Source organism: Plectropomus leopardus, chromosome 8 (genome assembly GCF_008729295.1).
Source record: "Plectropomus leopardus isolate mb chromosome 8, YSFRI_Pleo_2.0, whole genome shotgun sequence".
Classification (NCBI taxonomy): Eukaryota; Metazoa; Chordata; class Actinopteri; order Perciformes; family Serranidae; genus Plectropomus; species Plectropomus leopardus.
This window is the reverse complement of record NC_056470.1, coordinates 9427512-9444613: the sequence shown is the minus strand read 5'-3', so window position 1 is coordinate 9444613 and position 17102 is coordinate 9427512. Positions and strand designations below refer to the sequence as shown.

Genomic DNA, 17102 nt, shown 5'->3' with positions numbered 1-17102 from the left:
GGTCATCAGACGCCACAGCAGCCAGCAAAGCAATGGTGCGGCGACCAATAAACAAGGTCATCTCCTGAGCACCGGCATGATTCAAGAAGACATTATCTATCTGAATGTGTGATGAAGGAGAAGGCTGATGATACTCCATATTTTTATTATTGCCAATAAGTCCTGAAAAAGACCAAAAAACACACAAATTAATTAATCCTCCAAGGAAATAATGTCTGTGTATCCAAGTACGGATGTAGCCACACTGTCGCCCCGATCACGTTCCTTCATTACCACAGTCAAACAGTCATACTCATCACACTACACTGCAGTAAATACTCACTAGCACAAAATATGTAGTAATTCAGTGCTAAAAATAGTCCCCAAGAAATGCACTGTTTACTCCTGTTTGTGTAATGTTTGCTAAAATCTACAATGCCCAGCTCATTTAGGGAATTATTTAGCCGTAGAGAAATTGAAATAATATTTGTGACAGGTGTATAAACGTTTACTTCCTGTCTGGGGGCCACTGAGGGAGGGAATATTATAGATTTTTGTCGTTTCACGGGCATCTTTAGGATGAGAAAAATAAAGAATAACACCAGCCTTGCATGATTATCTAAAAAAAAAAAAAAAAACATAATAAATCCAAGGGGAATGGCAATGTCACTGATAAATAATAACTTGGGTTGGTGTTAAGATTTTAATTTCTAAAACTCACTCAAAGCTTACACTTAATTTCAGAGTGCACACTTATAGTTATATTTGTGAAATTGCAAAATTAAAAAAGGCTCAGATGAAAGCAACATCAGTCCATGCTAGTACCGCGTAGACCATGTGAGTGGAGAGGTGAGCACTGTTGTTCCTCACTCACAGATTTGCTCCTGCTGCTCACCTCTTGCCTAGAAAAAACCCAAAAGCTGATATTTAATTTTAGTGTGAACACTAGCTGTCATTTGTTGGTGTTACAGGAATAGTACACCTGTATGACTTCTCAGTTTCCTTTTGAAAATCCTTTGTAAAATGTACTGCAGAGCTCACAGCAGCTGATTTTTGACAGAAAATATTGTGTGCTCAGATGCATCCTGGGATGGTCTGGCATGCTTCAAACTCATGATGTGAGCAGAACTGGAGCAAAAGTGACAGAAGGAGAGGGAGATAATAGAGAACCCCAGGAATGATTCCTAAAACCTGAAAATGAATTAGCATCTCAGCACCCCCGGTTCCCGTGTCTCAGAGTCAGGTTTTTTTTTATGGGTTTTTGGTTAGAAACCAGAAATAAAGTCTGTGATTAACACAAGCTGGAGAGACTCATATTTTGTTCAAAGACATAAAATATGTCGGTAAACTTTGAAACCTTTATGTTTCTTTAAAAAGGCGGTTGCTAAGGAGTGACGAAATGACACTACAGAACGTTATGACATTGAGCCACGATGACAGTTGTTTTTCAAGAAGCCACGCGGCTACTCTAGTTTGTTTTTAGCCTAGCAATAGATTTTTACTTCTGGCAATTACATAATACGCTTAAAAAATCCTGAAAGCGATGTTTATTTGGGAAGATTATATTTCTGAATAAAATGTTTAAGTACCATAAATGTTTGAGTTTATTTTCTGCAAGGATCCAAAATCCCATTTAAAAATCCCAAGGGCTTTTTGATGAGGGAAGCAGGGAGATGTTAGCATACAAGCTGGCCTACAGAAAAACGTCATCCCTGGGGCACTCAGTGGCAGAGAGCACTGATAATTGGAGACGGCCTACTTTAGAGTCATTTCTGTATCTGTGTCACGCGGGTTTTACCACTGCTCTGGCCCTTGAGGAGACTAGCAGCAGTCCTGAGTCTACTCATTCCAATGGGAAAAGTCAACATGAGCACATATTATGACTCCATGGTCAGAGAAGTAAATATTGGACAAATTTTTCAAGAGCCCTAAACTTTCTTGACAATTTGACACTAAAATGGCATTTTACAGATCAGGAGAAAAAAAAAGTACTTTGCTCAAGATGTCTCTGTTTTAGCAAAACACTAATAATAGATCTGGCAGCAACTAATGTGATCTTGGAAAGGGTTGATATTAGATATTAAGCTATCAGATAAAAACATAAAATAAATAAGGACAAACACTAAATTTGTTCTATATATAAATTGTATTTTTGTAATCCATCCACACAGTATTCACTACATTTCAAACCAAGCAGGGGAGAGAATTCCATACAACTGGCGCAGCTTATAATAGGCTATCTTTTGTTATAGAGTATCTTTAATCAGGGTGACACTCCAACTTTTTAAAAAATCCGCTCTGCGCTTCATCCAAAACCCTTGTGCTGGCGCTCCCTGCTCGCTTGCTCCCCACTCTGCTCACATGCTCAGGTGCCATGTTCATGTTGTTGTAGTCTTTGTTCTCCTCAATGTTTTTTTTCCTTCAATCTGCATTTGAAAATGTGTAATTAAAATCGGAAAAGTGATACCAGTGCAGAGCAGTTTTCACAACAGGCACTGGAGCCATTTTTATTACATAAATCAAACCATCCTGATAATATTTAACATTTTTATGATATTAGAATGAAATAAAAAAAAATAATCTAGATCAAATGCAGTGTTGTGTCATTGAGACATGTGACATTAGACAATGATGAAAATGGTCCACTCATGGAAAAATAATGTGTAAAGATGCTTCATGTCTGTGTGTTCAGGTGAAGCCGGTCCAATTCATAGTCCAAGCAGTTGTGACCACCTCAGACCTGCAGTTCGACCGGACTGAGGTGGACTTTGGCTTCTGTTCCATTCATCAGTCGGTCAGGAACAGCGTTCGCCTCACCAACCTGTCCCTGCTGCCTCAGGAGTTTGGTTTCGTGGGTGTTCCAGAGGTACCAATACTTCAATGATTTTAGTTTGCGTTAAATGTCGCAGTATTTGTTAAGTACAGTTACTTGGATCCATACAAGCAGAGACTAACCCAGATACTGTTAGTCACTGAAAATAATGTTTGCCTCAGTGCTGTAATTCTAGAGGATGTCAGGTGTGTAGGAGACTTGTATTTAGTCATTAAAATAAATAATACTTTCACTGTTGGAAATTCAGCTTCACCCTTCTTTTCACAGATTTCACATTTTTGAGATTTGCTCTTTTCGTTCAACCCTTAAAAAGTTGTATTCCTTAATATTACAGGACTGGTTGATTTGGCAACCCCTGTGGTTACCGTGGCAACAGCACATGCAGTTTAGTTCAACAGCAAACTCGTTGAGGAGCTACTTTGGCAGAAATTCAACAAATGCAATGCAACAGTTAGTGGCAACTTAATACAGCTCTGATACGTGTGAAGAGAGTGAATATTAACTCTTTAAAACCTGAGAATATTGTCTTGATTTTCTTGAAACATAGGAGGAAGGCAATGAGCAATGAAAGAATTGACCCAAAAATTAACAAGAAATTAGTAAAAAGTACAAGAAAATTACTTGAAAATTTGTTTTAAAAAAACAAATTTATAATAATAATATAAAATAAATGAATAAATCAAAAAGAAAGAAAATCAAAAAGAAAAAGAAAGGGAAAAAACATACAGGGCAAACAAGACTTGAAAAAGTGCTTCTTTTTTTAAAATCTGCAATATAATTTTAAATATTTAATTATGCTAATTATAAATATGGTCTTTCTTGGATTTTCTTTTCTTTTTTTTAACCTAAATATTTTACATAATTTAAAAAATAAATCAAAATCAAAATCTACTACTACTACTACTACTAATACTGTTGCATTTTCTGGATCATTTCTTACCAAGTTGCTCATTGCATTTTTTCCCATGTTTCTGAAAGAAACCAATTTTCTCAGGTTTCGAAGGTTGAAATACTTGTGAAAGGTGTCTGAAAGCAGCACAAGGAAAGTGATGTCGCTCCAGGTTTCAAAGGGTTAGGCAGTGAGGCCATTATCAATGAGGTAAAACTGGGTATGCAATCTAAATCCTGTGCAGGAATGGCAGGCCATACCACTACTAATAAATGCTACTATCTGTATGCTGCCTGCTAATTTTTATTACATTTCTGGTTCGACTTCCGGTTAATAGCGCTGTTAAAAACCCAGATCTAATTAGTGGAAATAGCACCCTGTGTTTGGCAGGCTGCTCTAGAAAAACGTGTCTCATTTTCCTCCAGCTCTGGCAGTTCTTAGCGCTGCACATTACAGCATAAAACTGTTGATATATTTTGCTAAAGTGCATGCGCAAGCAGCATCACAAGCAGCTGATGTAAATCCACAGAAAAAAAAATATTAAATGACTATTGCAGAAAAAATAATAGTCATAAATTCTATCAAAACTAGGGTGTGATTATGTGAAAACTGTAAGGAAATTGTGTGTATAATTGGTGTTGTTTGTGTTTTCTCACGCTGCAGTTTATTGACGTCCAGCCTAATGATGGCTTTGGCACTCTGCTCCCACAAGAGACCCTGGAGATTGATCTGATTTTCAGTGCCAACAAAGCCAAAGAGTACAATTTCCAGCTCACCTGCAAATCAGAAATTAACAGGTTGATATTTAATCACACTTTGTGTGTAAACTGTATGTAATATATGGACTTGTTGATTTCCAAGACCAAAATATCCCTGATTTCAGTAACAGCATTTGATTTAATCTGTGTTTATTACATCCAATTTATTCTCTTGGTCTTTAGAGATTTCCTCTTGTCTTGCCGAGCAGTGGGTGTCTGCCCTGCACTGGAACTCTCCCATTATCTGGTCCGGTTCGGGGCCACAGCAGTAGGTGACCACTCCTGCGTTGTACTTCACCTGATAAACACTCAAACCAACCACAACCAGTCCAAACAGTTCATCCATCCAGGTGTAGCCAGGCTGTTCTCCTTCACCCCACCCAAGGATTCAGACATCAGCATCTGTCCCTCCGCTGCCGCCTGCTGCCCGGAGAGGTAAAGTAACACACCTCTAATGTTGTATTTATATCGAAGGGGCACTCCACTGATTTCACACATAAAGGTCATAATACTAGTCTTTTTTAACACGTCTCTTGTGGTTCTCACAACTATATGGTAGTGCAGATTGAGTGTCTCTGTAATTAGGACCGTGAGAACCTGCTTAAACGAAGCATGTCTTCAGCACTATTAACTCGACCCCCTCCTCACCGCCCGCTGTCTTCGTAATCCCGTGGAGTTTCCTGAGGTTGTGTTTTTCATTTTCCGCATGTCAAAAATCTTCATGTAAATATTATCGCAAAACCATAATTTAAAGTTGTAGTCTGAGTTGTGTTTATGAACATAACCTTTAATTTTGTAAGGAAACAAACCTGGGACTAGCGAATACATTTTTACTTCTGATGACAAGACATAATGATAATGGAATTAATGAATCTCTAAGGAAAATCATCAGTTCAACACAGCACAGATATCACAGGATTTCAGAGAAACAAATGGCCATCACAGCTGCCATCAGCTCACAACAGATGCCTCTGTAGAGTAATGATGCACTCTACTGGAAACCTGATGGAAGTGAATAAGTGCTTTTAAACATGCTTTTAATCTCTGCAGCATCATGACAAAGTATAGATGTTTTGAAAATCATTGTCGTTTATTATTGTCGGTTGCAAAAGCCATTTTCTATTAGTCAGCAGTGGAAGACCTTCCTCAAGGCTCTGCTTATAAAAACAATTAATCATTGCATTTATTTTTTTCCACTGCGTGACAGAGGCCCAGTGGGAGAAATCTAATACATAGTCTGCTATTGGAAAACAGGAGGATTAACATCCTTAGCTTAGTCCACTTGAATTGATGCACGCTAGAGAAACCCTAGAACAGGAGGCAGCCCAAAACTAATTTAAACCTCCAGTTCATAATATGAAGAGGAGGTTGAAATTGAAAGAACACAGGGATCTGAGTGCTGTGCTAAAATTTCTCAAAACTAGTGTCACTGCTTGCTAAACTCCTGACATGTTACCGTCTCTTTTCTCACCCAGAGGTGTCTGGTCCAGGTGACGTTCAGACCCAAACTGTTAGACCAGGACATCAAAGAGGAGGCACTGCGTCTCTTCAGTCGAGCCAAGTTGCTCCGTGAGAAGGAGTCAGAGAGGAAGAGACACGCTGAGCACGAGGTATGACTACACACACCTACTCCAGTCACCTTCTGCTAGTGTGAGAGTTAGTCTGTGCTGCTGCAGAGCCTTTACCAACTCACTGATTTTTATTGCTTCTATTGTCAGAGTGTCTCGCTGGTCTTATTTTTCCCAGTTTTTATGCTTAACTTGTTGCATATATTAACATACTTTTTAGTCTTTCCTTGTAGTAACTCTTTTTTGTGTTTTATATTGCCTGTTTTAGAGTTGATTTTGTATTTTTTGTTCTATTTTTTCCATCTCTAACCTACGCTGCTGCTGCCTGTCTTGGCCAGGACACTCTAAAGAAACAAATTTTTAATCTCAAGAGGATTTTCTGGTCAAATAAAAAAATATAAATAAAAAAGATTAATAAACCTGGTGTTTTTACAGAACGCAGGGTGCTACACTTGTCTAGTATGAAACCATCCATCACCTTTATGTGTTTGTTGTAAGACTGAAAAGGAGGTCCCCATGGAAAATGGTAAAGGAGAGAAGGCACCTGTAATTCCAAAGAACAGCAAGGTAACAGAAGAGCCAAAGACAGAGAAGCAACCAGAATCACCAAATCCTGCCGACATACAGCCAGGGTGGGTTGTCATAACCATAGTCTTTTTTTCTTCATGCTGTTAATCTTGTTTCTTGCTTTCTATCGCAGATAACTCTGGAAACCATGTCCAGTTTGCTGGACTGATGTGCCAGTAAAGCAAACATTCATTAATAAATATTCTATAACCAAATATCAAAGAGTAGTACTGCAAAAAGAGAATAAATGATTCTCAGGGAAACTTCTTTCACTTTCTCCCGGAAAGCCTCTTTATGTCACAAAGTAGGCTAAACCCAATTTAATAACTTGGACAGAAGTCTGAGATCCAACAACACTGAAATAAGTTGCACACAAAGCTTTCGCTTGAACATGCCCTCTTCTTCCCCTGCGCAAGGGGATTTCATCAGTATTCCCATTTCTGTTCATTTGCAGTGATCACGCCATCATATATAGTGTTATCTCAACAGAGCTGGAAAACTTTAATGAAAAGGGTTTCACTGTGAGTCATTTCCTTCAAGGTCAGAGCAGTATGAGGAGGCCAAGGCCTCTCTGCTGTACTCCTTCGCCCAGCGCTACACTGAGTACACCGTCCCCTGCTTTGTGTCAGACGGAGACCCTCCAGAGGATGACAGACAGGCCCAGCCGGCATGGAGGTAACACTGAGTCAGCTTCTACTCAGCTTTGTACACACACACACTGCAGGCCTTGCCATGTAAGATTTGTGTTGTGTCCCAAAGTTTGTTGCAGTGTTTTCATATAAATGTTTGCCATTTGGAATCTATTATGAACAGATTTTGTGGTCCTAAAACCTGAATGTGAGACAGCTTTATCTAATGAGTGTAGGATTCATCGGCATCTATTGGCAGAAGTGGGATAGATTATTCGTACCAATGTTTTCAATAGTGTATAATTACCATAAACAAAGATTTGGTGTTTTTGTAAGGTCAGAATGAGCTCTTCATATCTACACAGAGAGTGGCTCATCTTCCAGGAGCCTACAATAATGCCCGAACAGATAAACCAAACACTGGCTCTAGAGTGTCTTTTGCGTTTTACAATACCTGAAGGCCACTGTAGGGTCTTTAGGAACGTTTCAGTTGGTTGCAGATCGTAATCTCACCACTAGATGTCACTAAATTCCGCATCATACTTTCTGCTTTTCTGCACGGGTGCGCTTTGGATTGCATGACGCAAATGTCATCATTCGCCCATGTCTGCAAGGGTCTGCACTGACCCCCATGCAGGCATCTGTTTGCAGCACATTTTTTGTGACCGCGCAGACTGGATGCATAGGGGGTGCACTGACTGTGCATGCTCCAGTTAGAAAATATAGTCTTTTGTTCCACACTTCCAAAAAGCTGATGGTTTATCCACCTCTAGCTGGTTTGCCAAGAAGATGAAAAAGAGGAAGATAGCAAAATGAATACATGTTTTAAAGAGAGGTTGTGCATTCCTCTTTAAAGAAATATGTTTTACTTGATGGGAAAACAGCAAACACAGGAGCTTTTCTTGCTGTAGTGAGTTCGCCATAGTCAACATTATGGTACATTACCACCACCCATAGGAGTGAAGTATGGGTTGGGAAATGCATGGTATGCAAAACCAGTGTTGCATTTATACAACCAATTGTTGTATAAATGGAACCGTGTGCTTTCGTTTGACTGGCACAAGTCCACAGCTGTCTGTAGACGTTCAACTCGGAAAGTCCATATGAACCTTAAATCCCTCATACTGCATTTTTTAAATCACAGCCTCCTTTTCCAGACCTCCACTGCTTTTTTTCAGTACACATTTTGATTAATGCAGAAAATAACATCTATGATTGATACAAGTAAAATATATATTAACCAAGTCACAATCAACCCACCAAAGAGCAACATTATATTCCACCCATATAGTAAAAACACTACTATGCTCCCTGCTGCTTCGTGTCAATTTGTGTCTGGTGATTTATTTAAATAAGGAACATAATTTTAAAAAACAAATGTCAGCTATTCCTTTAAGGCCCTTAGCATTTTATTGATATTATGTTGTAGTCATGTATATTCCAGGATTAGTATTTGCAGTAAACCTGGTTCTCCCAGTGGCCTGAGGGTGTTGGATTGCCTGCTTTGGTCAACAAGTAATGCAGTCTCAATTTCAATTGGATATTGTGGAGCTATATAGCATTAAGCAGCATGAGCTGTCTTCTTATACTACATTAAATATTTGGGATATATGAGATTATGTTATTTGTTGCTGCATAGCGGAGTTCTGTTTATATCATCTGTTTTTAGCCAGTGGCTCTAAATATTGGAGAAAAAGTTCCCTCTAAGAAAAGATAGACAGCTCTGGTTTAAATCTAAGCAGTTCAAAAGACGTACATAACCAGAGGCTATTCAACTTATGATGAGAAAAAATCTTGTCTGTCTTGTTTGTACTGTTAGCTCGCCAGACTGCTATATGTTCCTCATAGCTTTTGTTTCAGTGACAACAGTGACAACAGAATGAACTCAGATCAACACTGAAAAGACTGTTTGACCAAATGCAAAAGTGTTTCATCCTCAACAATACAGAAATCAACAGCATACTGACTACATGGTTTCCTCTGTGTAGTCCAAATTTTATCCTCTTAAAATGATTATTTTTAGCATCAGCATACAAAATGAGTCAAGCTCTAAAGTCCACATTTTTAAACTACCACCAAGCCTAATATTTTACTTTATACTTGCACGTATCTGTTGGCAAAATGTAACCTAACTCACTCTAACAACATATTTCCACATAAAACCTGCATGGGACCACATATAAATTATTTACATATCCTCATCTGCAATGCTTTTACATTATTCGTCCAAAATTCAGTCTTAAATTTGGCAAAAAAATAAACATGAAAAGGTCTTAAAAAGCATTAAATGTAAGTGCTTGATACCTGCTGACATCCTGATTTGGGTAATGTTCCAAAATTCTCCACTCAAAGGGCTGTGTGTGGGAGCTGTTACACACAGTCCTTACTTTGTTTGTAATGTCCAATATGTCCACAGTTCCTTGAACACTCTCTACCTGAAGCTGCAATGTCCTGCTGTACGGCCCCCTCTAGTGGCCTTATCCACCAATGGACACAATATCATAGACTTCCATCAGGTGGCAGTGGGTGAGTTATTTCAAAGTTTACATACTGTAAGAGTTCACTTGTGCACTCAGAGTACATTCCATTTTTTTTAATGTGTCTATTTTGTGTCTTTTTTCCTCAGGAGACCGATTAATCAAGAGGTTTACAATTCAGAACATTTCGAAGGAATCTTTGGATGTATCCTTTCAAAACAAAAGTCAAACAGAGTTTTATAGCTACAGTCATGTTTCATACTGCTGAGTCATGTTTTATAGTGTTGATGCAAATAGCTGATGTCTGTAATTACAAAACCTCACTTGACAGTATCTGTGTCCCATAGACACTTGTTACCAAAAAAAAATGTTCAAGTGTTAAACATACTTAATGAAAACTGATGTGCACAGTCAGTAGTCTTAGTCAGAGATTTTTGTGCTGCACTCTACTTTCAGTACTTTGAGTTGCTGTGTTAAATGTATATGTTGATATAATAGCATGTACAAGTATGCTATTATATTAACAGACGTCATACTACCCTGTAGTATACTACAGGGTCATACTACCCTGTAGTATGAGGTCTGCGGTCCCTCTAAGTGTGTATTAAAGGGTCAGTTCACACAAATTACTTTTTTACCAAATTACCTTTTAGAAGTACTCGGCACCATAGATAGTTTGGGTTTGATTTTCCCAGCTTTTAAAAATAAGAAAAATATCTGTGGATGCCACTGCCTATATTTGAGAGTAGACAGTAACAGGGTTCCTGCGGATTCTTAAAAAGTCTCAAATGGCATTGAATTCATTAATCTAAAATAAAGACCTTAACTGGCACTAAAATGTCTTAAGTCAGTCTTTCACAAGTCTCATAAATGCAAAAGAGTCTTAAAAAATACTTAAATCCCACTTGCCTTACGCTGTAAGAACCCGGAGTGAAGAGAAGACGAGATGAGGGGAGAGAGAGATGGGGAATGATGTGCAACAACAGTCTCTGGCCAAAGTCAAACTGAGGAAGTTGTAGTTTATGGTTAACACCTTTAACCCCTGAGCCACAGTTTTTATATGTATGTCTGTTGAAAACATTTCTAAGGAAAGGTGATGTGAAGTGTGCTGTGGTTATACAGATTAACAAGGACATTTCCCTGAGAGATCCATGTTGCTTTTGAGAATTTGACATGAAAATTTTCAACGCTGTGAGCACCATAACTGAAATTTAGTTTCTAAGTGAGAAGGAGGCAGAAATCTCACAGACGGGCTGCCCTGCTGGCCTCCGGGTTTAGGACGTTAACTGTGCAATTGCAACATCCCAGGTTCATGTCTGGCTGGGGGCCCTTGTTATATGTCATTCCCCACCTTGCTTTCTGGCATCTTGCTTTCCTGTCTATTTCTCTTTCCAAGAAAGGGATAAAACGCCCAGAAAAAGACAAATATCTCAAAACCTGAACAAATAAAATCATCCAATAATGATGGAAGGTTCTGTCAGCAAAACCGTCAAATTAAAACTTTGGACTTCTTAAGATATATGCATACCTATTCATTGTCTTTGTATGAATTTACACCTGTGAGGTTAATTCAAGGAAAATTCATAATCCTCAATGGATTTACCTCATTTTTTATTTTCTAGATATATAGAGATTAGCAGCACACACATCCAAAAGAAGTTAAATACCAGGTGCTGAACAGAAAAAAATAGATACAAAAAATAAAGTCTGCCCTCTAGATGATGCTCCCATGAACACTTATTACCTCCACATATAACGTTTGGGGCCAAAGCCCTTCTTCAGACATGAAAAAAGAAACAGAGATACACCACAGTTGTAGCCATATGGACAGGTCACCTGACAGGTTATATGAGTCTAAAACCCAAAAATGCCTGCAAATAAACATGTGACATACTTTGTACATGAGATATCAAATACTATACATGAGTGTAATGAGAAATTATTTAATTAAATTAAATAAACGTATTATACAAATGTAAAGAAAATACGAATAAAGCTAATACTCATAATAATGAAATTAAAAGGAAAACTGGTGATACTGGGGAAAAAAGCTGATTTAGTGCTAATAACAATAGCAATGTTAATAATAATAATATGAACAATGATGAAAAAATATTTTAAAAATAGTAATAATGCTAAAATTAATATTATTAATAAATAGTGACATCTCATGGCAACAGATGTACAGATTTTTTTTTATTTTCTGTACATGGCATCTCTTCGAACAAGTTATTTTCATGTCCACAATTAAGTGTAGTGTGTCTTAATTTGAAATTGCCTCTGCTAATTTTATAATGGTATTTATCACTACTTCAAATAATATCTCTAGTAATAGCTCCCTACTACTTTTCTTTGACCATTACAAGTTGAGATCATCAGTGCTGGATGTACTTGGTCCTTTCTCCCTTCTGAATGCGCTCAGAAGCATAAGACCTGGAGAAAAAAAAAACTCTGGTTTTGGCCTTCAGTCCGTCTCTGGAGAAAAAGGTGGGTTGACAGTGTTGAGTTTACCATGAAGTGCTGGATTTTTGTTTGAGCGTAACCCTTTGAAACCTGGGAAAACTGGCTGTACTGCTTTCAAAAACATGGCAAACAACAACATGCAAAGTGCAACGTAAAAAGAAATTTTAAAATATATCTACAAAACTATATTTATAATTGGCATAATTACATATGTAAAATTATGTGTATTTGAGCACTTTTTTGTAATTTCTTTGTTTTACTCTAATCTTTTTGCTATTTTTCAGGTAATTTTCTCTGAGTTTTTACTAATTTACTGTTTTTTTGGGTAATTTCTTGTTAAAAAAAATATTTTCTAAATCTGATTTCTTGAAATTGGTAGAACACTTATTAATAAGTAGCTCATTGTCTTTTTTTTGCTTTTGTTTTTTTAAGAAAGCAAACCAATTATCTCAGGGTTCAAAGGTTTAAATACTTGTGAAAGGCATCTGAAAGCAGCACAAGACAAGTGATGACGATCCAGGTTTCAAAGGATTAATAAACATATGAGCATGTCATCAGTGTGTCACAGTTATCCCACTAATGAATTACCCATGAGTCTCAAAGTGAAGTTGAATCCACAGTGATTGTCATCCTGAGTTAATCTCCTGGTTTGCCCTCATTAGAATTAATTGTAACTCTCAAATGACATTAAAGATGATGTGTTGACATATAAAATATTGAGCAAGATCTTAGCCGCTGACCGTCTACTGCTCTCCAGTACTGTGAGACTCTGAAGGTGCACTGCCAGAAGATGACCTTGGATGTGACTCTTTGTGGGAAGGGTGTGGTCCCTGCCGTCACCTCGTCCCACCCTGGAGGTCTCCTTGACTTCGGCTGCGTGTTGGAGAAGGAGAGCACCTCACAGGTCTTGAAGGTCAGTCGACAGGGAGCTGATGAGAACAAGATTGAATCTTGTTGGTTTTGAAGATATTTTCTTATTCATTCTTAACAATTTAAAACCTGAGCAAATTACCTTGGCTCCATTTTTAAAACATGGGAACAAGGTGATGACTAACCTAAGAAAAAATGACCCCAAAAATTAGTGAAAAAATAGTAAAAAGTTACAGAAAAAATTACCTGAAGATTAGTTTAAAAAATAGAAATGAGAAAAAAAGAAAAGTACACAAAAAACCAACTGAAAAAAAATTGCAACAATTCTGTGGCATAATTTTAAATATATATTATCATGATAATTACTATTTCTGGACATTTTCCGTTTGCTTTTTTTTCTTAAATCTAAATCTACTAATTTCTTGCAGTTGGTGGAACATTTGTCGCAAAGTTGCTCATTGCATTTTCTCCCATGTTTGTGACAAAAATTGCACCAATTTTCTTAGGTTTTGAAGGTTGAAATACTCGTGAAAGATGATTGAAAGGAGCACAAGGAAAGTGATGTCACTCCAGGTTTCAAAGGGTTAAGCAATGAGGTCATTATCTATGAGGTAAAATTTGGTATTCTGTCTGAATCCTGTGCAGGAAGGGCAGGCCCTGCCACTACTAAACCATTTTTTCAGGTTTCAGAGGTTTTAAATACTTCCATAAGGGGGTTTGAATGCAGCACAAAAAACATGATGTTGATCCAGGTTTCAAAGATTTAAAGCACTCAGATCCAGAACTGAATCACTGTTCATGCGCTCTAACTGATTTTTTTATGCTATTGAGGCGTTTCCAACCTGTGAACTGATATAAAGTCCTGTCTTGCCTGCAGCTGCAGAACAGTTCAGCGGTGGACGTGGGTTTCAGGGTGCAGCTGGCCAGCCTCTCTCCCTCGAGGCCTCAGGGTGGAGCTGATCTGGTGCCCTTCCTGCTGGGCAGTTACAGAGACTCTCAGGTCATGCCTACTGTGGGTAAGTAACTTAGAATTCAAGAGCTCTAAATCAAAACAAAAAATGCACAACATGCACTTCAACACCAATATATTTTGAATAAATGAAAGGAGAAACAACCAATACAAACGCCTCAAGGACCCAGCGTCTCACTGAGAGACTGTGTCTGTGTGCGTTTATAAAGAAATCATTTAGGCAGATGCCTGAATCATTATCAGATCTTTTGAACTCCCAGATATTGATATCTGCTATTGCATTTGCTATAGTACATATTTTGTAAGGTCTTAACTTTTCAGGATTTTAAAGAGTTTATTTAGTTTTGGGAAAAGAAGGAGAATTTTCTCAACACACAAGATTTCATTCTTAAGTTTATCACAAACATTAATAATCTGCAAATCTGGAGATACATGATTTTCACTGGACAGGAGGGGGATGAGAAACTATCACCACAAAAGTAACCAAAGCTGGCAGACAAATATAGTGTAGTAAAAAAAGTACATTATTTACCTCTGAGATGTAGTGGTACAGAAGTAGAAAGTTACATGAAAAGGAAAATACTTAAAGTGTAACTACCTCAAATTTGCACTTGAGTCATTACTTGTTTATATTCCACCACTAATTACAAGCTGAGTAAACTAAAGATATTGTGTGTAGCTTTTTGTGTTTATGTGACGTGCTATTTGTGTAGTTTTATTTTGCATTGTCTGTCTTGTGTTTTCGTCTTTGTATCACTTTATATCATGTGCTTTATCATTTGTCTTGTGTGTGTGTCTTTTCTTTTCATCTTTTACAACTTTGTATTATCATGTCATTTGTTCTGTGTATTTGTTCTGTTCTGTTCTTTTTTTAAAAAGCAGCACTAGTTGCAGAATAAACAGCAGTAGACATGGAAGTAACGGTATGTTATTTTGTGTCCTGTACAGGAGCTCAAAACTACAGTGGGCTGAGTGTGTTCGGTGTAAGGCCAGGAGGTGGCAGCATTGCTCCAGGACAGAGCCAGGACATCACTGTCACCTTTCACCCTGACCACCCATCTGTCTACTATTCTGACAGACTGACCATTGAGCTCATGAATAAGGTAAGCAGAGCATCACATGGTCCAGACGAAATGCTGCCCCCTAAGTGCATCTTTACTGCACCCTGTGTGTCCTCTGTTTACTCTGGCCTTTATGATGGAACAAGCTTAACCCATGTTTTATATCTATCTCTCAGAGTCAAGTGTGTGCGTTGGATCTGAGGGGTGCAGCTTCTTCACATACCATGTATCTGATTGGAGGAGACATGCTGACAGTGCCCATTGAATCCCCCCTCCCTCTACGGATAACCAGCCATATTCAGCTCACAGGTATCCAGATCTTCATCTCTTCTTAAGTTATCTACCTCTGATACAATGCACCTGATGTAGTAGAAATTTGAAAATGATCCAAGTTCAAGCATGCTCTCAAAAAGACTCCAACAAGGTAGAGTAAAGATAGATACTGACACTATAAAACATGACTAATTTCTTGCGTCTATTTTAAGTAATTTATGTCTGAAAGGGCAGGGTACGTGTTGTAGTAATGTATGCTAATCATCGGATGCTCACAGCCCATGTGCTCATCACCAGCATTCAGATCATATTCACCAGAAAATCCATGTGTGAAAAAATAGACACACCTCCTAGACAAGGTTACTGCAAATTTCACTAAATGAAAGTGTTGTCGGTGCATTAAAATAGCATCAGCAGTTGGATAAGAGCCTGAGCTCTGCTATAGTTATGTCAAATGAACAGTACCTTAGAAGAAGATGTTTTGAAAGCATTTCTATTCACACCCAGCAAAATTCCAGTTTGTGCGTATTTAAAGAAGAAAGCTAATGGACCATAATGGTGTTTTTGTGTGGGTTTTTTTTTTTTTTTTTTTTGCTGTCTTTCTAGGTCAGCCATTGGTTTACACACAGTAGGAGAATCACTAAGCAGCTCTTAAAAGTTGTTTGAATTGTCCAAGCCATCATGCTGAACATTAGGGCAGCATGAATTCTTGTCAATGTCACATAATCATTGTGCCGTAATGCCAATAATCAAGGCGACATATTGCCATTTGAAAATTAAATTTTATGAAAACTGTCATATTATAAAGAGCACACCACCACATGCATAAAAAAGTTTTTATGCAATCAGAACAGTGGGATCTGTATCTGTGTATCACAGTGTATCACTGTAACATTCAGCATCATAGTAAAACTTTACGAGCAATCTGAGAAAAGGAAGTAACATTTGCCTACATCAGTCAAATAAAAGTGCTCCCAGGATTCTTTAGTTAATCAGAATAATAAAATAAAAACGTGTAAACAAGTAAGTTTAAATAATGTCTTTAGGAATTGATACAGTATCACAAAACAGTGTTACAATGCTTAAGTGTTTTGATATTTCCTTATACCCCAAACAGCTCTATTGTGTAGAGCACTCTGTAAGCTAAATGCTGACACTAGCATGCTAACATATACTGACAATGCTAACATGCTGATGTTATGTATAAATTGTTAATCGTGTTCACCACTCTAGTGCGTGAGCATGTTATCATTTGTAGATTAACAATAAACACAAAGTACAGCTAAGGCTGATGGGAAAGTTATCAGTTTGGCGAGTATCCAAAGAAAAGTATTGGACAAAATTTTGATAATGGCACTAAATTGAAAATCAGGGTGATCAGTATAATCAGTGGGATTCAACATCTGGGGACTGTGAGTATTAGAATTGAATCCAATGTCCGTCCAAAAGTTGCCAGTCAGTCAATTGGGACCAAAGTGGTGGACTGACCGACTGCCGGACAGATCGACATTATCATTCTCTGGTCTGAAGGATATTTAACCCTTTGAAATCTGGACTGACATTACTTTTCGTGTGCTGCATTCAGACACCTTTCACAAATTTTTAAACCTTTGAGCCTTGAGCAAATTGGTTTGATATCTTTAAAAAACATGAGAAAAGGCAATGAGCAACATGACAAAGTACCTGCAATTTGCAAGAAATTAGCAATCTAGAAAATTATTTTTAATAAGCTATGGGAAAATGTAACGGCTAAACTAAAAATTAT

At 37.7% G+C, this 17102-nt stretch overlaps 1 protein-coding gene across 1 annotated transcript in view; it reads left to right on the top strand.

Annotated features, from left to right (window-relative positions):
* cfap74 (cilia and flagella associated protein 74) overlaps window positions 1–17102 on the top strand; it is a 68997-nt gene that overhangs the window by 49657 nt on the left and 2238 nt on the right. The window contains 15 exon segments of the mRNA XM_042492576.1: window positions 2672–2845; window positions 4365–4498; window positions 4643–4872; window positions 4875–4894; window positions 5935–6069; window positions 6526–6659; window positions 7135–7269; window positions 9640–9749; window positions 9850–9905; window positions 12067–12141; window positions 12143–12187; window positions 12921–13076; window positions 13911–14049; window positions 14952–15106; window positions 15241–15373. Of these exon segments, the coding sequence (XP_042348510.1) occupies window positions 2672–2845; window positions 4365–4498; window positions 4643–4872; window positions 4875–4894; window positions 5935–6069; window positions 6526–6659; window positions 7135–7269; window positions 9640–9749; window positions 9850–9905; window positions 12067–12141; window positions 12143–12187; window positions 12921–13076; window positions 13911–14049; window positions 14952–15106; window positions 15241–15373 (1831 nt within the window).